This window comes from Rhinolophus sinicus, chromosome 15 (assembly GCF_057876585.1).
Source record: "Rhinolophus sinicus isolate RSI-liver-muscle chromosome 15, RSI-T2T, whole genome shotgun sequence".
Lineage (NCBI taxonomy): Eukaryota > Metazoa > Chordata > Mammalia > Chiroptera > Rhinolophidae > Rhinolophus > Rhinolophus sinicus.
In genome coordinates, this window is record NC_142515.1 from 63,804,704 (window position 1) to 63,827,321 (window position 22,618).

At 45.8% G+C, this 22,618-nt stretch overlaps 1 protein-coding gene across 3 annotated transcripts in view; it reads right to left on the minus strand.

The window, feature by feature from the left end:
• Positions 1 to 19,437, minus strand: part of VSTM4 (V-set and transmembrane domain containing 4) — a 102,118-nt gene extending 82,681 nt beyond the window's left edge. For all 3 annotated transcript variants that reach the window (XM_088792124.1, XM_019730126.2, XM_019730127.2), the window contains exons 1-2: positions 19,312 to 19,437; positions 11,716 to 12,114 (exon numbers count right to left, since the gene is read on the minus strand). In XM_088792124.1, coding sequence (XP_088648250.1) covers positions 11,716 to 12,114; positions 19,312 to 19,372 — 460 coding nt within the window. In that variant the 5' untranslated portion in view covers positions 19,373 to 19,437. The remainder of the gene's footprint in view (positions 1 to 11,715; positions 12,115 to 19,311) is intronic.
• Positions 19,438 to 22,618: the final 3,181 nt, after the last annotated feature.

Sequence of the window (22,618 nt, forward strand, 5' to 3'; positions counted from 1 at the left end):
ATGAGTCCCCAGATCCCCAGCACAGCGAGGGCCTGGTGCAGAGCAGCTGCTCAATAAAATGACCACTGAGTGAAGGGACAAATGAATCCACCGAGCACTGTAAACACCGCAGCCCATATTATTTTCCAACGCAATTTCTTCACTGAGCCCAGCAAAGCTTCCTTGGCTGAACCGATCATGTCTCTGAAGGCTGCCACTCATTTCCTTATCGTTTTTGCCACTCTTCTCTAGTTTGAATCTGTCTTTCTGGAAATGAGGTTCCCAAAGCAGACTGCGTAGTCTGCAATAGAGTCTCACTAGCACAGTACATACGACACAATCGCCTTCCTTCTCAGGGACACCAGGCCAATTTGCACGTGGACGGAAATGACACCGGCTGTTCGTGCTGCCATATCACATTGCAGATCACATCTAATTCACCACTGTCACCACCAAAGTCCCTTCACAGAGACAGCTTCGTAGCCTCCTGTTGACTATCCAACAGTGCCTGCGATTCCTTCTCCCCCAATGTATTGCTTTGCCATTTTCCAAATTGAATCTCATTCAGTTATTTCCTGCCTGCATTTCTTACCTCTCTGGATTCATTTTTATTATGTTGTGCTCCTCGCTGACGTTAAGAACATTTCCCAATTTTGTGTTTTCTGTAAAGTTCATTAGGGTGCTATGTGCTCCTTTTTCAATGTCATTGATAAAACAATGAAACGAAATCAAACCCAATATTGACCCTCCTTGTGTTCACTGGAAACCTTTCCAGAGTGTCACTTAGGACATTTTGATCCATTTTCTCTGCAGGCAGGGCTTCTCACTCAGTGAAATTGTCGTATGGCACAAGCAAGTGAAGAAACTGTGTAACATTCTTTGCCTTTCCTTCTACTTTATGTAATAAAAATGACATTGACAAGTTCATTTGGCATGACAGATTCTCTAAAATCAGCCAAGCATGACTCTATTGTCATCTAGAGCATCATATATTTTCATTCTTCATTATTTATTATTTCATTTTGTGCCACAGGGCACCAATAACCCTATAGCCAGGAACAATACCCCCACAATCTCACACATACATGGTTTGTGTGTGATAAACCCCGGTTTAATACTTCCCCATTCTTCAGAATCCTCAATTTTCCATCATATTTTTATAATTTGCACAGTTAAAACATAAAATGGCAACTTATGCTTTACCCCAAATTAATACAGCCTACATTTCTCAGCCAAACATTTTCAAGGGTGTCACCAGGACAAAAGCCATGACAAATTCACTTATCCGTGTAGATTTTTTTCCCAATAATTGGCTACTGATTTTTTTTTTTTTTTTTTTTTTTTTTTTTTTTTTTTTGTCACCACACATACATACTTAAGATTAACACTATTTTGGGGGAAACGCAAAAATATAAAGAGCAAAGTAAAGCAAATGATACTGCTGATATTGGGGTGAGTCAATTATTTGGTTTGGTCTTGGGTTTTGCTCTCATTTTTTAATTTTGCATGACATTGGTAAAGCATCTTACAAGCACATAACTAACGAGCTAGACTTTGTCAGGAGCCACAGTCTTAGATATACAGAATGGGATATGACAGGCTACAGGTTATGCCCAATTCCTGGACACCTCTTGTAACTCACCCCTTTCTTTCCCACTGCAAAGAGCAAAGCCAAGTATAAGTGATATGGACTGGTGTTCTGGTAATAGACTTGACTCCATGGTAATATGTACAATTTAAAGATGCTAGACTCTAATCAGTGTTCCTGACAATTTAGTTGTGGCACCCTAATAATATCCATGAGATTAATTTATTCAACAACCTGCCAAGTGAGCTTTCCCAGTAATGACCTTGGCAGCTGGTGGGCTCACTGACCACATTCTTATCCCTTCCCTCCTCAGAGAAGAACTTGTAACCTTTCTTAAGTGGTGATCATTAATAGGTCAGAAAGAACTCCAGCTAAGAGAAAGTAAGATGTCCTTGGAAAATGTGAAAGTGCCAAATGGCTAGAGTCTTAAAAATAAAAGTAGGAAAACTATAGGCTAAGGAACTTTTCATCTATCTATGACAGGTTTCTATAATGGGCTTTTTTAGGGCAGTTTTGAGTTCATAGCAAAATTGAGGGGAAGGTAGAGCTTTCCCATATGCTCTCGGCCCCCACACATGCACAGCCTCCCCATTATCAGTATCCCCCACCACAGTGGTTCATTTGTTAGAATGAATGAACTTATAGTGACACATCCTCATCACCCAAAGTCCACAATTTACATTAGGGCTCACTCTTGGTGTAGAACATGGGTTTGAACAAATGAATAATGACATGTAGCTACCATCATAGTATCATACAGAGTGTTTTCACTATTAAAAATCATCTATGCTCCCCACCTAGTCATCCCTCCCTCCTACCTAACCCTGGCAACCACTCATCTTTTTACTATCTCCATAGTTTTGCCTTTTCTAGAATGTCATAGAGTTATCACATTGTATGTAACCTTTCCAGATTGGTTTCTTCAACTTAGTAATATGCATTTAAGATTATTCTATGTCCTTTCATGGTTCAATAGCTCATTTCTTTAGAATATTTTTAAATAAGGGTTTTAAGAAATTAAAAAAGGAAAAGGTATATTACTAAGAGGCATTGTCAGGCTAATCCATAATGCTTTTCTGATAGTTTTACTAGTGATGATAATGAAAAAGTCACAGATACCTCAAAGCTGGCTTTTTAGTAGGGCAACTGACCGTTTCTAACAGTAGCTATGTGGACTAAATAGAAAAACATGGTCAAGATAAAAGCCAAAATGGTAAAGTTAAAATTCCTAGTACTGTTAACAAGAAGAGTATGGGTAGATGACTCACCACCTCTAAAGTACTGGTCACTGCAATAAGGTTAGCAAAAGTAATGACATATACATTTACAAACACCACTGAGAAACAACTGAAAAAGACTACATCTGAAAAAATAAGGTAAGTCATTATATTGTCAAATACAAGTCAACAACTTTTCTGTAAACCAGAAATAAGCAATTTAAAAGAGATCTCTCTCTCTCTCTCTCTCTCTCTCTCTCTCTCTCTCTCTCTCTCTCTGTGTGTGTGTGTGTGTAAGGAGAAGGGATAAATCTTAGACTTCTGGTCTAGATGGTGAAATAAGTAAATGCTGTGCTTGCATCCTCCCATGACCACATCAAAATTACCACTAAACTATCGAACAACCACCCTTTAAAACCACCTGAAGGCTAGCTAAACAGAACTCCTATAAGGATATAAAGAAGCCATGATAAGACTGGTAGCAGGTGCAGAGATGAGAAATGGGCTGACAACACACCCACGTGTGGCAGTTAAGACTCAGGAGGGATATCTCAGCTGTGGGAATGACCCCCTGAGGAGCAAAGGGTCCAAGCCCGCACTAGGTACCCCAGCCCAGAGCTCTAGTGCCAGGAAGAGGAGTCCCCACAACACTGGCAGTGAAAATCAGCAGGGACTCAGTCTAGGTGGGTGAGATGGAGGGCTGGGGTCAACCCAGACATCCTCTTAGAGGGCTCAAGTACAAACTCACTGGCTTACAAACACTCACCCTAAGCTCCAGTGAAGGGACAGAAACTCAAAAAGTGCCAGGGACATATAGGGAGGAACTGAGTGATCTGGTTTCAGGGCCAGGAATGGAAGGATAGCTCTCTCTAGAACTAAAGTGCTGGCAGACAGCATTGTTCCTTTGTTGAGTTCTCCAACAACATAGTCTGAAGCTGCAGGTGAGTGCCAAATCTGGGCTCTCCATTAACCTGACTAACACCACTCTTGCCTGACCCTGGCGATTCTCTGAGACTCACCCCACCCAATCATGTGCCCAGCATGAACTTCTTTCAGAAGCTGACCCATACGAGCAGTCAGCCTGGGCCTGCACTACAGACTTTCTTAAAGTCTCTCAAAGGTCCACAAACCCCAAACAAGTAGCAGCTGGCCTTGGTATGCCCTGATCATCTTGATAAGTGTCCCCAAACTGGACACTAGTAGCAGCAGCCTCAGTTCACAGCATAATCACTCCCAGGTGCATCCAGGCCCAGCACAAACCATTACCAACCACAGATCATGTTGTAGATCATGTTGTAGCTCCTACCAGGTGGCCCTGGGCCAAGTACAGGCAGCAGCTGACCTTGGCATGCACTGGCGCCCCTCCCCAGAGGCTCCACAACCAACACACCTGGTGGCCGGTTTCAACTTATACCAGAGCACCACCCAATTAGCACCACAAGCAACACTCCCAAAAGGTGGACTCAGCAGGCACCAGAGCCCCACTAATGTGAATCCCCCACAAAACAGCTTGTTCACTATAATCAAGGCCAGTCCTCACAGCCAGTCAGCCTGAGGATCAATCCCACCCACTGACATGCCAACAGCAATCAAGGATCAACTACAATGGGAGGGCACACACAACCCATACAAGGGACAGCCCGGGAGCATCTGGGTCAGGTGACCAGGGAGACTGCACCCTGGGCCCCACAGGACACCTACCACATAAGGCCACTCAGCCAAGACTGAGAGATGTACCAGATCTACCTAATACATAGAAACAAACACAGGGAGGCAGACAAAATGGGGAGACAAAGAAACATGTCCTGAATAAAAGAACAGGATAAAACTCCATGAAAAGAACTAAACAAGATGGAGACGGGCAATCTACCAGATGCAGAGTTCAAAACACTGGTTATAAGGATAATCAATAAACTTAGGGGAAGAATACATAAACTCAGTGAGAACTTCAACAAAGAGATAGGAAACATAAAAATGGAGATAGAAAACATAAATAGTCAGAAATGAAGAATACATTACATGGAGTCAACAACAGATTAGATGAAGCAGAGGACTGAATCAGCAATTTGGAAGACCAGGCAGTATAAAACACACAATCAGAACACAAAAAAGAAAAAGAATAATGAGGATAACTTAAGAGGCCTCTGGGGCAACATCAAGTGTAAAAACATTCACATCACAGGGATACTACAAGAAGAGAGAGAGCAAGGGATTGAAAACCTATTTGAAGAAATGACTGAAAAGTTCCCTAACATGGCAGAGGAAAAAGACATACAAGTCTAGGAAGCACAGAGAGTCTCAAAAAAGATGAACTCAAAGAGGCCCACACCAAGACACATCATAACTAAAATGCCAAAAGTTAAAGACAAATAGAGAATCTTAAAAACAGCAAGAAAAAAGCAGTTACTTACAAGGGAGCTCCCACAAGACTGTCAGCTCATTTCTGAACAGAATCTTTGCAGGCCAGATGGGATTGGCAGAAAATATTCAAAGTGATGAAAAGAAAGGACCTACAACCAAGATTACTCTACTCAGCAAGGCTGTCATTTAGAATTGAAGGACAGATAAGGAGCTTCCCAGACAAGAAAAAGCTGAAGGAGTTTATCACCACCAAACCAGTATTACAAGAAATGTTAAAGGGACTTCTTTAAGAAGAAAAAGAAAGAAATCAAAAACATGAATAAGAAAATATTGCAAAGAAAAAAATTCTCACTGACAAATGCCAACATATAAAGAAAGCAGCAGACCAACAAACACTAAAGCTAGTACAAATGTTAAAATGTAAAAGTAGGAAGATAATACGTAATTTTAACAGTAAATTAAGCGATTCACACAAACACACATACACACACACAAAAAAAAATACATAATTACAAAAATACAGAGAATGCCAAAAAAATGTATACACATTTTATGAAAGGAAAAAACTGTATTAAAATTACACTGATGGTAACCACTTTGAGCACCTCTTGTAATTGCAGAAGTCAAATGTGACTTGTATTCATCTTTTGTTATTGGTATATATTGAGTATTACAATTTTCATACAGTTTTTTCCTTTCTTAAAATGTGTATACATTTTTTGTGGCACCCTCTGTATAAACGTGGATGGGATGAGCGATTTTAGAATGTGTTTGAACTTAAGTGACCATTAATTTAAAATAGACTGCTATAAACATAACTTGGTACCGTGTTTCCCCGAAAATAAGACTTAGCCAGACCATCAGCTCTAATGTGTCTTCTGGAGCAAAGATTAATATAAGACCCGGTCTTATTTTAATATAATATAATATATGATATGATATATGATATATGATATATGATATGATATGATTATAATATAATATAATATAATATAATATAATATAATATAATATAATATAATACAATACAATATAATACTGGGTCTTATATTAATTTTGCTCCAAAAGACGCATTTGAGCTGATGGTCCAGGGAAACATGGTAGATACAGAGAACAAACTGATGGTTGCTAGTTGGGAGAGGTGTTAAGGGAGTAGGTGAAAAAAGTGAAGAGATTAAGACGTACAAATTGGCAGTTAGAAAATAGTCACGGGGATGTAAAGTACAGCTTAGGGAATATAGTCAATAATCTTGCACTAACTGTATATGGTATCAGGTGGGTGCAAGACTAATCAGGGATTACTTCAAAAGTAATGTAAATGTCTAACCACGGTGCTGTACACCTGAAACTAGTATAATATTGAATGTCAACTATAATTAAAAAATAAATAAAATTTAAAGATCCTTATTAAAAGTATAAAATATCTAGAAATAAACATAATAAAAATATTCAAGACTTACGTGAAGAAATCTATACTGAAAGATAATTTTTTAAAAATGACCCTCAATGCATGAAGGAACACAGCAGGTCCCTGGATAGGAACATTTAAAATCATAAAGATGAATAAGATGTATATACCTGCCCCAAGGTGATTTATAAAGCCAATTAAATCCCAGTAAAGTCAAATCCTAACATAATTTTTACAAAACTAGGTAAGATCATCTGAAGGAAAAACTAAATGTATAAGAATAGGCAAGACTTTTATTTAATGAATAGTAAGGAGATTTGTCCTATTCTATAATAATTAAAATAGTGCTATATTGGTGAGGTAGACAGAGCTTACATTTAAATGCTGGAATTTAGCTTATGAAAAATGTGGCATTTCAAGATAGGTGAATTTTATCTGATCAGTCGATAATGTAGAGACAACAAAATAGCCATATGGAAACAAAAAGTAAATTAGCTACTCCCCACCTTATATAAAAATGGATTACAAAGAGATAAAGAAATAAAACTTTCTTTTAATCCTTTAAAAATATTAAAGAAAAATATGGAAAACACTTTTATAACACTTCCCAGATAAGATATAAAACCAAGGACCATGTGCAATTTATTGATATAAATTATATCTCAATTAAAAATACAACTGGAAAAAGGAATACCTTAAAGGAAAACATGGCCAATGTGAAAATGTAAAATATCTATGGGGTAAAAATATAAGTAAAGTATAAAGACAAGTAACAAATAGGAAGAAAATTGTGCATCATATATAATACCACGTTTCCCCACAAATAAGACTGGGTTTTACATTAATTTTTGCTCCAAAAGACGCATTAAGGCTTACGTTCAGGGGATGTCATCCTGAAAAAGCATGCTAGGGCTTATTTTCCAGTTAGGTCTTATTTTCGGGGAAACACGGTAGCTACCAAATTAATGATACGAAAAAGACAGCAAGCAATTGAAAAATAGGCAAAGGTTATAGATGGGCAATGACAGAAGAAAATTTTTAAACAGTCAATAAACATATGAAGAGATGTACAATCTCACTAATTGAATACATACTTTAAATTAAATTGTATAGTATTGAATATAATAATTGAAATTAAACCAACAATGAAATATTATTTTCTCCATCATTGTGATAAATAATGGAAAAGATTAATAATGTCCATTGTTAATGAGGCTTCAGGGAAATAGATACTCTCAGCAATGATGGTCAGAGTATAAATTTGTAAAGTCTTTTTGGAGAGCAACTTGGCATTGTCTATTAAAAATTTAAATATGCATAGCCTTAGGTCCAGCAATTTTCTTTCCAAGAACCTAACCAACAGAAACACTTGGAAATGAATACTAGGGTGTTCACTGAAGCACTTGGTTGTATCAATGAAAAATTGGACGTTTCCTAAGTTTTCATCACTGGGGAATGATGGGATACAGTTTGGTATTGTCTCGCTATGTAATATCAATTACCAACAATACTTATAAAGCACTGAGTGTAGTGTTGTTAAAATATGTGTGTGTGGATATGCATGAATGCCAATAGGAGAAGAACTTGAAAGATCTACACCAAATCACTAACAATGATTACCTCTGGGGATGGCAGTCGAAGTGGGATATTAAGGTGGAAGCAGAGGAAACATAGACTTTCGCATTTTAGTTTTGACATTGATTCTTTTATTACATGTAATATTTTTTAAAATCATCCCTGTGCTGCAGCAGCTTACAAAAAACCTTGGTGTGACTACACAATGTTGTGTAAATAGTGTTAAAAACGGAAGCTGCAGGATGCTATAGGTGGAAGAGGTCTCCATAGGCTGGCACACACAAAGAAGGGCTGATGGAAGAGGAAGGATGAATAAGGGATCTCAAATGAGATGTACAATTGGAACAAGCCAATAGAAAGAGAGGGGAGGTCTTCCAGAGAGGGTAACTTTATCCGCCAAGTCATGCCTACCTCAAAGTCACCCATAGCAAGAAGACCATTGCAATCAAAGACCGTTTCATTTATTCACCATGTACTCATTCAGTGTCAACTGTGTACCAGGTCTTGTTCCAGGCTTTCATAGCTGCCATCACCATCACCACCATCAGCAGCACCATCCCTCAAAAGTATATATTATATAGACCAATCCATGGCAAAAAGGCATTTTCAATGCTGGTGGGAATATAAGTTCACTAACTACTCTCAAGGCAAAGTTACCTCTTTAAATTGTATCAGTCTTTAACTGAGTATACCTTTGGCCCTGGCAATCCAGGACTTTATTCTGAGTACAGGGACCTGAGTGGAGATTTACTGACAAGGATTAGACAACATAAATGACAGTAACTAGGAAGGTAAACTGTGGTACATCCACGTCATGGAATGTCATTCCACATTTAAAACTATGTTATGGAAGCATATTTAACAATGCAGGAAAATGTCCACTCTATCTAGTTATGTGAGACAAGCCAGTCACGAAACAGTATTTATGGTAGGAGTGGAATTAAGTTTTTAATTTTCATTTGCATAAAAATGTCTGGAAGGATTTACAATGAAATGTTAAGTCATGCCTGGGTGGAGATATTACAAGTCATTTTCATATTTTTCCATGTTTTCTCTAACTGAGCTACATATATTACTTTTGCAATAGAAAGCAACCAACATGTGGAAATCAGGGTAAATAACAAGAGCCATACTCCTCTGACATTTGCCGTGTACCAGGAACCATCCCTTAAATGCATCAGCACGTGCCACCTCCTTTTGCAACAGCAGGATGAGAAAAGACCACGCATCAGCCCTTCTGGAAGTTTACAGGGAAAGACAAGCAATTTGATCTCACGTTAAGAACACTGCAGGGAGAACACAATAATGCATGGTCAAGGGCAGGGGGTGGGGTAGTAGTAGAAAGAATTACCAAGAAAGGTTTCCTTCCCATGGATAGCTTGAGAAGCAAAGTGAGCATGTCAGAAAAGAAGGGCTATGGGGCCCAGCCCAGAAAAGGCACTCAATCCAGAAACACCTCTGAGAGTTTTTTATTTAATATTCCAGTCCAAACATATTTGCCCACAGAATTTTTCATTGTGTTGTTTGTTTTGCTCTTGTTTTCCATATAATAACTACTGAGGTAGAGCCTTAGGAAAACAAGGCCCCTGGATAAGCAAGGCCTATGGGAAGGCCCCCTGGAGGGGCTGGAGCCACAGGAAGGACAGCAACCAAGCCTCCACCAACTCCTTTTAGCCTAGAGCAGAGGCGCTCCAACCTAAACAAGCGTCTGCTTTCAGGCCATTCACTTGGGGTTTCTTCTCGGCAACCCCGTTAGCACAGATGTCTGGAAGCCTAAGTGGTACCTTCTAGAAGTATGGTCATGGCTTCCTCAGATTTTGAATCTTCTTGTCAGAAAGCCATGGACCTGCCAGAGGCTGAGGAAGTGTGAGGAACAGGCAGCTCTGAGGCAGAGCAGACACAGCAAGGGAGGCTCCCCTGTGAGGTGAGCACCACTTCCAGGTGCGAGATGGGGCGTGGGGTGGGGGAAGACAGGAAGAACAGGAGACAGAAGCAGACACAGGGAAGAGGAACAAGCAAAGAGACTGAGAGTGAAGGGAAGGGAAGAGGAGAGAGGAGAGAGGGGAGGAACAAGGGACAGAAGGCGCAGAAAGGGGAGAAGAGAAAGGGGTTTTTGGGAAGAGAGAGGAAAGGGGAGGAAGGGGGTGGAGGACAAGGAAGTGGAGGGGCGGAGAAGAAGAGGGGCAGATTTTTATTTCCTGTGAACACTTAAGAATGACCTCGGGTTTTTGGAGCAAGCACACACATACATGTTCTGGAAGGAAGGAACCCACTTCACTCCCTGAAAGTAGAGTCACAAGAATGAACTAAATGATTTCACTCACTTGAATGTAGGGAACCTGTTTATCTATTCCAATTGACTGAGTCGTTACTGCCAAGATACTTAGTGTATGGCTCCAGAATATACTGTGACATAAAAATAAAAAAGACATATATACAAAGTTAGGTTTCTGAGCCAAGTGATATTCAGAGTGGATTTCCTCCTCGGCCTTCAGCCATCTAATGTATTTCTCTGTTTTCTGTGCCAAAATATATATTTATACTAATAGTCATTTATTCTCTTGAATTGATTTGTTTAAGGAGAAAAAGTGCACGACATTTCAGATAGTACATCATTCTGTGCTTGAGAACATTACAATAAGCAAACTCCACGGACAAAGTTGGACTGCTTAAAGACTACCCACGTAAGTCATTCACTCTAACATGTCCCTTACTCACATAGGATACTAAAAATACCTTTCATAACTGAGTTTTACCAACTGAAAAAAAAGCCTACCAAAACATGACTAATGCCTTTAATACTGTACACATGTATGTAATGAAATCAGATTCTTTTTCCTATTTGGGACCATCAGCTTTACTTCCTCATCCTCTTGATCTTGCGCCAGACAAAACTCGAAGCAATCAAAACTGTACTTTCAGCACACAATAGCAAGTCTTATTAAAATTGTGAGCGGTATATTCTTGAATAGAACACTTGTGATAAAAAATGACAACTCCCGAATACGGCACTTGGTAGCGAAGGTGTCCCAGAACGCGGCCCATAGCTCCTACCTGTCTCCAGGAAGGGAGGCCTACCTCTGGTCCTCTGCCCACTTCCGGGTGACTTTCTCAGTGAGCTGTTACAGCATGAGTCTTGTATCAGTTCCTTTGGGCAACAGATCAGCGCCAGCAGTCTTCCCTGCTCTGAGGCCTGGCAACTGCCACCAGGACCTCCCAACGCCTGCCTCTTCCCATGGGTGCCCTGCACCCCAGAGCAATCAGGCTGCACAGACCTGCACTGGAGGCGCAGCTACAGCCAGTGCCACCTTTCGAACTCGAAGGAGGTTTGGCCCAGAGGGTGGGCTGGGCAGCATGGGGCCAGGCTCATGCTCCTTTCTGTCCTGGCTTCCATGTCTACACTACACGTCAGCCCAGCATCCACGGAAAGATCTATGCTCACCCCCATGGCCTGGTTCATATGGCCGTGCCCCTTAAAGGCCCAGAAGGTGTGTTCTAGCCCAGTGGGACCATCCTGGAGGCCCCTGCCTGGCCGATAGCAGGGAGGACCACTGACTTGTCCCCCACGCCTCTCCCCAGCCACTTACCTCTCATTTCTGTCTCTGAGGAGCCATTGGACCAGGCTGTCCACTTATTTCTGTGCTTGCTGATTTCCTGGACTTTGCAGACGTAATGCCCTTGATCGGCTGGCCGGAGAGTCAAAACAGAGAGCGTGTAGAGCACCCCACGCCGCTCCTCCAGGAGGCGCAGCCGCTGCCGGTAGGCACTGCGGCTGAAATTCCCATAGTACTGCACCACCCGGAGCTTGGTCATCTTAACCATCAGGGCCTCCTGGGCATCGGGGCGCGCGAAGAACCAGCGCACGGCCAGCAGGCTGTCCTTCCGCCTCTTCTGGGAGACATGGCAGAGAAGAGTGGCATTGTCCCCCTCCAAGTAGTCAACCACAGGCCCCGGGGACACAGTGACATTGAGGGCCCCACAGACCTCTGCAGAGAAAACAGGAAGAAAGTGAGGAAGGCCACTGCGTTTCTACAGGTGTGTCTTTTCTCCAGAAGCTCCTATGAGCTGCGTGGCCAGAGAGTTAGGCTGCCCCAGCCCTCCATGCGCACTCTCTGCCTTCAGAACGGCCAGAAGGTGGGCTCCTTCTGGGGGGAGCTTCCATGGTCTCCTCTATGAGAGGGTCCTATCCACGTGGAATGCCACTGACCACCTGGCCCAGAGGTATGTTTCTTTTTTTTTTTTTTTTTAATTAGTTGCTGATGTTTAAAATTCAGGAGACTTCACATAAAAATTTGGATTTTTAGAATCTTTTAAAAATTCCCAGCCCTCATTCAGCCCCTCCGTCCACCTCCCCAAGGCCTGCTTGGATCAGTCTCACCACCTGCCTGAGTGGACAGCGCTATGGGTCCAGGAGCTGCCTTTCCCTATCTCAGCTATCTCAACTGTCACCAAGGCAGATTCTCAGCATCAGTCAGGCGTGTTAAACTAGTACCAGGAGCCAGAACCACCGGGGCTTCTCAGTTTCTTGCTCGAAGTCTCTCTGGACTCAGAGCTGAAGTGCAGGAATAAAGAATGATCGAGTCCAGGGATTAGAGAACCTCCCAACCCCCAAAAGATGCTCCAGAAGTCCCGGCCCTGTCCACTACTTCCTGTCCTTTGGGTTCTTAGACCCACCCCATGGGCTGCCCTTCTGGCTGGTGCAGGGCAACCGGGCCACCCTGAGCTCATGGGCAGCGCCTTCCCCTGGCAGACAGAGCCCAGAAAGGACACTTTGCATGAGATGCCCAGAACCTCCTCTGTCCAAGCTGGGCTGTCTTCTCACTGGGTCTCACATCTTCACCCTGTGAGGCCCAGTGCAAAACTCTAGGAAGCACCATTTCCTGCCCACCCACTGCATGAGCAGGGGTTCCCAGGTCACCCCAAATTACAAATGTCCCTCAAATATCAGCTGGTTACTGATATTTGGAAAGTAAGCTGGTTACTGGAAAGGGCTTGGGCCCTCATGTCAGAGTCACCAAAAGCTCTGAACCTTAGTCAGTGGTGCAGGTGAGCAGAGGAAGGATGACAAAGAGACCAGAGAGCTGAACCTTGCACTGTGAAGAGGCTGTGAGTCAACAAGTTGAGGCCCTGTGTGTGTCAGGCGGGGTAGGGGTGACACATAAAAATATTCTTCATTGTAAAAATCCAGCCAATAAGCTCATCCTCTTGTATGGTTTCCACTATTGATTTAATGAACGGAACACCTTGAGAGACACAACTTGAAGGTCAATGCTCTCTCGTTTTCGTTCTCATCTGTTAGAAGCCCACCAGGGCATGCTCCAGGATAGCCCAAGGCCCTCAACTTAATCACATCAGCAAGTGCCTTTTGCTGTACAACGTGGCATCCACAGGTTCAGTGATCAGGACACAAGCATTGTTGGGGGTCACTGCTTAGCTACCATACTGGGATAGTCTTTCGTTACCTTCAAAAAATAGGTGGAAGTAAATTCAGAAGTAAAAGGTTGATGCTTGATGGACTCTGAGCAGCTGTGGACAACAATGAGGTCTTCTGTGTCTACAGTGACAAAGGATAAAGCCAGCCCAGGGAGCTACTCAGAGTATGCAGATAAACAGGTGACTGAGGAAGATATATGCTCTCTAGCAACAATCTAACAATCTCACTGTCCACGCAAGTCACTCACACAAGACAAAAGGGCAGGATCTGCCCCCGCTCTCTCCCCTGCCACTTACCTGCCTTGCCCTTATTAAATTAGTCCAAGAGCATTTCCCCTGACTGTTAAGGCCCTGCCTAAAGGCCCCACGCTGGGAGCTCCCTGGTGAGCAGCGACACAGCCAGAACACCAGGCTGACCCCACTCCAACAGCTGGGAGAGCAGCAGAGATGCAGCAGCTGGCTTCCAGAATTGAAGTCCCGCTCCACCCGCCCCCAAGGGCTCCCCACTAGAGGCAAGGAAAGCTAGGGAAGGCAGGAAATTGAAACAATATGGGTGGGATAAGAGCACTGGCGAGCCCCCACACCCCAGTCTCCTCCTGTTAACACTGCATGAGGAGGAATTATTCATAGTGACTGAAACTAGGAGAAAGTGCCAAGTGCTCTGTCCCCATGGGAGGCCAGATTCCATCCTGGAGGCAAACTAGCAACCCTTCGGCTTCTGCAGCTCAGGCCAGGAATCAACAGTTCCCAGGAAAGGGAAGGGACTGAACCATCTTGCCAAGAGGAACCCACCTCTCCTCTTCACCTGTGCACGTCTCCGCCTTCAGTGAGCTCCATATTCTCACAAACGGCTCCAGCATGTTTCTCCCAATGAAGTGCAAAGACCCTTGTTATGGACTGAATTGTGTCCCCTCCAAATTCATATACTGAATGCCAAGCCCCAGGACCTCAGAACATGACTGTCTTTGGAGACAGGGTCTTTAGAGAGGTGACTAAGTTAAAATCAGCCCATTAGGGTGGGCCCTCATCCAACACAATTGGCGTCCTTATAAAAAGAGAACATTAGGACAGAGACACACAGAGGGCAGACCATGTGAAGACACAGGGAGAAGAGCGTCATCTACAGGCCAAGGAGAGGGATCAGAAGAAACCAACCCTGCCAGCACCTTGATCTCAGACCTCTGGTCTCCAGGATTGTGAGCAATACATGTTCGCTGTTTAGACCACCCAGTCTAGGGTAGTTTGTTATGGCAGCCCTAGCAAACCAACACCACTTTGTTCACAGAAAGGCTCATTTCAACCCTACATCTGCTACCAACCCGGAAAATCATACCCACTGTCAACAGGAGAGTATGGGGCTGGGGGATTGTGGTAAAACTGTGATGCTCAAGAGCCCCTTGGAGTGTTAAATCTTTGCTCCATGGTGAGTAGCAACACAGCCAGAACGCCAAGCTGACCCCACTCCAATAGCTGCCCAGGGGATCAGAAGGCAGAGAGCAGCAGAGATGCAGCAACCAGCTTCCAGAGGACACAGGCTCTCAGGTCATAGGGGTCCCCATGCCCATGATAAGCTTTCTCAGAAAACCAGGTGGCAAGGTAACAAGCTCCTCTAGCACTGGAGATGCCTCACAGTTTGTGTGCACCACGGGAAGGAGGGAGAAAATGCAGGCAGAGGACCCAGTGCCTGGCCAATGTTAGCTCAGCTGGGTGTTTAGTTAAGTACCAGGAGAGAGAGGGACACAGCTCCTGTCCCATCGCAGTCATCAGGCCCCAAGTGGCTCAGCAGAGAACTTAGCAGTGGGCATCAGGACCTTGGGGAACAAGAGCATTACCTGAGTAGGGAGGTAGGCAGTGTCCGTAGGAGTCAAAGGCTTTCCCTTCTGGGTCTCAGTGACAAAAGAGGACACAGAGCATACACACTTTGCAGGGCAAGAGGCAAGTCAAGCAAACCTGGGCCAAGCCAGCTACAGGACAGGGAAGGATGGGTGTCACTAGACCCTCCTACACCAGGTAAGGTAAGGGAGCAGCCCCAGGCGGGGCAGCGACAGGCCTCTCCAAGCCTAGGAGGGAGAACTGTCCAAGTCATTATGGTCCAGAGAAGAACTAAATTGCTTCCTTTGTGACCCTGCATTGCAGGAAACTGAAGTGAGAGGAAGACTCTTCCATTCCCCCAGGGAACCTCCACACTCAGAGTTCCTGCTTCCCCCAGCCTCTGCCCCAGCTTATGCTTCGTTCACTTAATCGCTCAACAAATACTTGTTGAGTAACAGCTCTGTGCAGGGCACTGTGTGAAGAAGACGGCACTGCTAACTTCGTGGAGCCTTCAGTCCAGTGGACAAGGAAGCTGGTCAGCAGGAAAAAGACACAGGAGTATGTGACGACAAACAATGCCACACACTGCAGAGAAAAGGTGCAGGGGCAAATCAGAGTAGGATTCTGATCTAGCCGACAGGGTCAGGGAAGAGACCCTGGGGAGGTGAGCAGGAGCTGAAGGATGAGTTGGATTAATGACCTAAAATTCAGGGCAGCAGCAAGGATTCAGCTTCCTGGGAGTGGGTCCCACCTCTGCAAAAGCCCTGAGACAGGATGCGCCTGCTGCAAGCTGGCAATGCAGAGCTCAGCACCCTCTGCTAAAGTCCACTGCCCTGTGGCCCAGGCAGCCACACGGGTCTGCAGGCAGACTTCAGGAAGGGGCTTTCCACCACAACTGGGGCCTCCAAGGCCAATTCTGAAAGGAGAATATGACAACATGGGCAGGGGGCAGAATGGCCCAAACAGAGGAACAGGATTCTGCTGCAGGGAAACTTGTTCCTTCAACAAGCATGGGCTCTGTTACTTGGGAGCCCTGGGTGCCCCATGTGGGCTGGGCCTCAGGCTGCTCATGGCCCTAGACCTTCCCTGTGGCTCGGTGGGACTGGGCAGAAAGCCAGGAGTTAGCATTCAACAAAGCTGGGTTGGAAACATGGTTCTATTAGGAGTAAGGCCCTCCGAGCCTGTTTCCTCATCTGCAAAATGGGAAGATGAGACTTTGCATGGTGAGGGTAAAGCTCCAAAGGTAAAGTAACTTTCGAATACCAATAATAGTTTGCATGCCCTGAGAGATGGGCAGGTGGGGGCAACATTTTTGAGTGAGGGACCCCACATTTTCATTTTGCACTGGATCCCACAAATTGTGTATCTGTTTCTGCCTGTAAGCAAACATTACATTCCTGCAGATAAGATTGATGGTGTATAACCTTCTTGTTCCCATTTATATAGTGTCCTGAAAAGGACCAACAGCTCAGAAAACAGCCAAAAAGAACATCAGTGTAGTCAAATAGTGCGCCACCTACTTGTGTAGTACACAACCTCTCTCCATCCTCTCTGTCTCCCTCTCATACTTATCGTGAAGTGGAAGATGGCAACCTCCAGATGTGGGAGAAGGTAGGACTTCCAACAGAAACAAGGCACTGGCCCTGCCTGGGACGCAGAGGTGGGCATGGCCCAGGTCCCTCCGTTCTGACCTGGCCAGTGATGTGCTAATGGTTCTTCGCCCCACACCTCTCTGTCCTCAGGAGCCTGCCCCACTCACTTCAGGGAGCCAGGAGCCGCTACACTTATAAGGAATGCAAACTGTGTGTACCACTCATCAGCGAAAATCTCATTCTTATTAAATGGAGAGTCTGAATTCATGACAAATAAAGCTCTGAAAATAATACAATCACATTACTTAATAACCCATGACCCTACGAGCCAGTGCTTACCAAGCACCAAGCGGAAGTGCTATCAGACCTAACCTATGGGGTGATTCAGCATTCGAAATAAGCCCATCACCTGAAAACAGCTCTCATCCAGGACAAACACACGGCCTTGACCAATGATATGGGCTAACATTTGCTGGGTGTGATCTCCTTGCCAAGCACCATTCTAAGCACTTGAGATGTATTTTCCCAGTTCATCCTCATATTATGTTTGTCCCCATTTTACAGACAAGAGGGACGAGGCCCAGAGAGGCTAAGTCGCTTGCTCAAACTCACACAGAATGTGGCAGAGCTGGCATTTGAACCTAGGCCACCTGGCTTCAGAGCCAACTCTCAACCACCACTTTGCAAGACAGCTTGGCTCTTAGTGAATACTTTGCCCCTCAGTTTGTTTTTCTGTAAAATGAGAGGTGGAACCAGGTGATAGCTAAGGTCCTGCTCTGCCCCAAAATAGAGGTAGAAATGTTCAGCAATCCAGACTTCTGTATAAAGTAGCTCTGCCAGGCCCTCCCTTGGGGTATGGTGACAAAGAGTCATGGGTGAAACACAAGAATGGGTGGCACATGGTGATTTCTGCACAAGCAGAAACTGTCATCGTTTTCTGAGACAAGGCCTTGGGCACAGCCAGAGCAAACTCTACAGAATCCCAAATTCCAGTTCTCGAGGCCTGAGGTCTCCTGGAAACAGGAGAATGTACTTGATCCCCAAAAAGCTGCTGTCTGGGGGCACCCTCTCTGACAGCACATATGATTAGGAAGGTGGTCACAGAGACTGGGGGACAAAGACCCCTGTGCCCCCTTGCATCCCACTGGCTGCTGGCTACTCCACACAGGCTACCAGAGCTGGCCTGGCTCAACCATCCCAGTCAGATCTGCGGCCACTGCCTGTCAGCCAAGACAGTGACAATGGTGAAAAGAGTATTTCCCACAGTGCTGATGGCAGGTTCACTGGAAATCCCACCGCACAGGTAGCCGGGGACAATGGGTAAATTTCTTCCCACTGTGATGATCCAAGTCACTCTTCCTCAGAATCTGATCTATGTTGGCTCCAGGGCCAGCTCCATCACTTGGTAGCTGGGTCAAACTTGGAAAATTACTTAACTCTGAGTATCAGTATCAGCCTTCTTGCTAACAAAACAACAGAAATGCAGCTTAGTCAGTATGAGCACAGAGTCTAGAGCCAGGCTTCCTAGGTTCAAATCCCAGCGCCACCACTTAAGGCAAGTTGATTCATGGGCCTGTGCCTCAGTTTCCTCATCTACAAAATGGGGACAATAATAGCACCTCCCTGAGAGGTTATCGGCAAGTTTAGCTGATCATGATTATTACTCTGGCCAGCAAGGCCCTTTCAGCACTGAGGCAGGCAGGCAGGGAGGGCCCTAAGGAATAGAGAAAATTTTCCAGAAATTTAGAAGTGGCCAGAAACCCTGAACTGAAGAGGCTGCAGCTAAGGCAGGGTGCTTTGCAAACGACCCCACTTCATCCAGCCCTGGATACCCTATCTCACCAGGCTTGGTCATCGCAAACAGCCCAGGGACATGCCCACAGTCCCCAACGCCAGCCTGGAGATCCAGCCCCTCCTGAATGGGTTGGCCAAGCAGCGCTCCGAAGAGAGTTAAAGGGAAGTTGCTGCCCAGACTAACCTGCCAACAGTTGTGGGTCCTGACTGCTGTGGAGAAAAAAAGAAAACAAACCAACAACTAGGGCTCGCGCGGTCAGGCTTAAACCTTCCACTTGAAGGCCTGGCCCTTGGAAAGGGTCTGTTCTGAGCCTCTTTGCGGAGCGCTGGGGCCCCGGCCGAGGAGGGGAGGAAGGGGGCCGCCGCCCGCACCCTCTGCCAGGCATCCGCACGGCGACAGGGACAGAGCGGACCTGGGCCCGCCGGTGCGCACGGGGAGAGGGAGGCCCGGAGGCTGCAGTGTCTCCCAGCCAGGCCTGAGCCCCGAGCCCCCGCCACTCCTCCCGCGGGGTCCCGGAGCCGCCTCCCGCCAGCCGGGTCCGCCGTGCTTACCCCGGGCGGGGGCCGGAGCCCGCGCCAGCAGCACGGCAGCCGCCAGTGCCAGCAGCCGCATCTCCCCACCGCCGACCGGCGCTGTGACGCGGAGTCGTGCCGCCGCCCGCCGGTCCTCGCCGCCCAACCCGCCCTGCGCCCGCCCCCAGCCCCGGCCCCGGCTCGGCCCAGGCCCGTCCCGCCCCTGGGCGGCCCGCCCCCTGGGCCTGGCTTCAGGGTGCCTTTGGCCTCCCTGGACAAGGGCTCTTCCCCAGCCAGGTGATCATTCCTTTGCAACCTGTGAATGTCTCATTTACACCATTCCCATTGCACATATGAGAAAACTGAGGTTCTGAGACCTGATGGCTGGACACGGAATATACAGCTGCAATGGGAGTTGCAGTCTGTTTGAATCTCAGACAGTTACTGCTAAGGGAAGGACGTCTTGGAGCTTGCAGGTCCGGTGAGTGGGGGAAATTACTAAAGGCAATGGCGGCCGCCGTGTGAGGCTAACATACTGACCAGCACCTTGCCATGGCTCCACAGAGACCTTTGTGAGCTAAGGATCTGTTGAGGGAGAAGTTGTCTCCTGTGCCCTGAATTGGGCGTTGGAGGGTGTCAGACAGGGACCCTTGAAATACTGAGAGGGTCCACACGGACAAGTTCAGAGTGCGCTGACACTATTAAAAATAATGACTACTGAGGGTGCCCTCAGCTACAGCCTGGGCTAGGTACTTGGTACCTGTTACTGAATCTGGTACTGTGAGACCCTGGGACAGCTCCTTAATCTCCATATGCCTCAGTTTCCTCCACCTGTACAATGGGAAAATGGGCATGTCCCTTATGTGGTGTTTAAGAAGATCAAGTGAGACAGTTCCAGTTAAGGCCCATGAATGTCAGCTATCATTAGTATTATCATTATAGAAAAGGAAGCAGGGAGATGAAAGAGCTGACCTACGTCAAACAGTCAGGGAGCAGTGACAATGCTATTCAGCCCAGGTCACTCTGAGCCAATGCCTGGGCTCTTCACTGTGGTTCTAAACTAGGGGTCTGAGCCTGACTGATGTGTTAATCCAGGATCTCCAGAGCAAGAACAATGTATATTAGGTATGTGTTGTGTGTGTGTTTCAGGGGAGGTCTTTGAGGGGTTTTGGAAAAGGTGGGCCCTGCTTGAGACTGGGTCTTTTCAGGAGGAGAACAGGGTCCCCATCTCCTTCCCTCTAAGGGCAGTGAGGAGGGTGGAGAAGGCATAGAGAGAGAGGTGGTGTTGCCCACCGGTGCTGAGCCCCAGGGCATGTCCCAGAGGAACCGTCTACCCCTGCAGCCCAGGCCAGTGGGTGCAGCCTTTGTGATCTCTCCAAATCCCAGGCGCTTCCGGGGGTCCTGGGATCCATAGTCCCCATACGGCGCTTCTAGTTGGGAGACCCTCACATGGAGCAGGTACTGCAGAGAATGGGCTGACCATCAAGGCAGCCAGACTGAAGAGAGTGGCCCCACTTCTCAGCCAGACTGGTAAAAGGACCTGAGGAGTCCATGGTGAGCTGGCTGCAAGGCCCCTGAGTCTGATGCCAAGGGAAAGAAGTGAGGACAAAAACTGGTGTCAAGCTGGCTCCTCCAGCCCAGGAATGCAAACATCCTTAGGGGAATTCCAGACCAAAGCTTGGAAACCACTTTGCATGTGTGAGCAACTAATCCTCACAACCCATCCCTGTGCAGTCCCAGGCTTCGTTTTATAGATTAGTAAACTCAGGCCCAAAGAAGACCAGAGACCTGTCCAGGGCTGGGCCACCGGGTGTCTGAACTGGGAGTTCAGCTTCGTACCAAAAGAGGAAAGCTGGTTCTAAAAGCCAGCCGGCGTCCACCCTGGGTAACACTTGTGAGTCCTCTGAACTTCATTTTCCTGATGAAGGTGATGTGTAAAATGGCATGTCAACATGACTGCACCGGGGCAGGAAGCTAAGGAGTGTCCTCTGTGACCTCTCACCTCAATCCCTGTGCATGCAGTTTACTCTCACAGTTGGTGGAAAGTTAAGGGGCCCCTTACCCTTGTTGACTACACTTGGAGGAGCCAATTCTGCTTTGGTGATTATGTCATCTCTTAATATGTGTCTCCCTGCAGAACTGAGCAGACATTCAACCTAGTATTAGACTTAAATGCCCACCTTTTGTCTTGCTTTTTTCACTGCCAGAACTGGTGCTGTGCTGGAGATGTGGGGCTGGGCAGTGCTTTTCTTGCAGGTCTGTGATATATTGTTCTATTTGCAGCTGTCTGCTCTCAGTACTTTTCAGGTTCCCAAATAATCTACCAGGCTATCTTGGTAAGACCTTTGCTTGATGGCACAGGAACAGGAAAATATACCCAGTCCCCAGGAGAGACACAGCCAATGACCCAGCGAAGCTCAATGTGGACTACATGTGCACTACAATAGCAAAGGCCTTTGCCCTGCCCCCTGCCCTCACTCACCAGCTTAGGACGATTTAAAGACCTGCCACAGACATGTTTGTCCATCCCCTGGCTCTATCAGGTCTGACTGTGTTCTGAACTAGAAGAATAATACAAAATAAGATAAAACAAAACAATACAAAATAAAATAAGATCATCTATATAATGACTTCTAAAAATCACTGTCTGGGGTTTCTGGACGAGCATTCAGACTGTTCTGAAGTTGATCCAGGTCTCTGTATGTGGACACGAAGCTACATGGAGACCCTACTCAACTCATCTGGCTTCCACCAGTCAGCACTGAAAGAATTTTAGAAATCCAAATTCCCGCAGAACAGCCGTATTCTGCTACCACATGGCAGGCTGGGGAGTGGAGGTCTCCTTTTCCTCTTCCATTAAGTTGTTTACTAAAACCTGGGTCCGAGATGAGAGTGTGGCATGGTTTTGGAATCAGCTTGATTTTGTGTACAGCAAATATATTCCTAAACTAAAAGCACCAAGGAAAAGTAAGCACCCCCTTTCTAAGGTGTTCAGCAGATTTCTGTATTGCCTTTTCAATCTGGATTTATACAAGCAATTTTCAAGGTTTCCTCCTCCATATTGGTCACAAGCATTCTACCGCTAAAATCAGTTAGTTGTACACTTGAATTTTCACTAACGGGGAGTGAACAGAAAGTGACTGCATAAAAGGGGTTTCAGTTATGACTGATGATGGGGAAGAGATGAGAGAGAAGAGATCAGTTACAGAGGACACATCCATCCAATCAGGAAAAGCCATGAGCCACCGACGGTAGACCTTTCATGAAACCTGCAGCATCATTCCGTTGCACAACTGGGGAAGGGTAGTGGAGTGGATTGGTTTGTCCCATAAAGTTAAGGAAATGT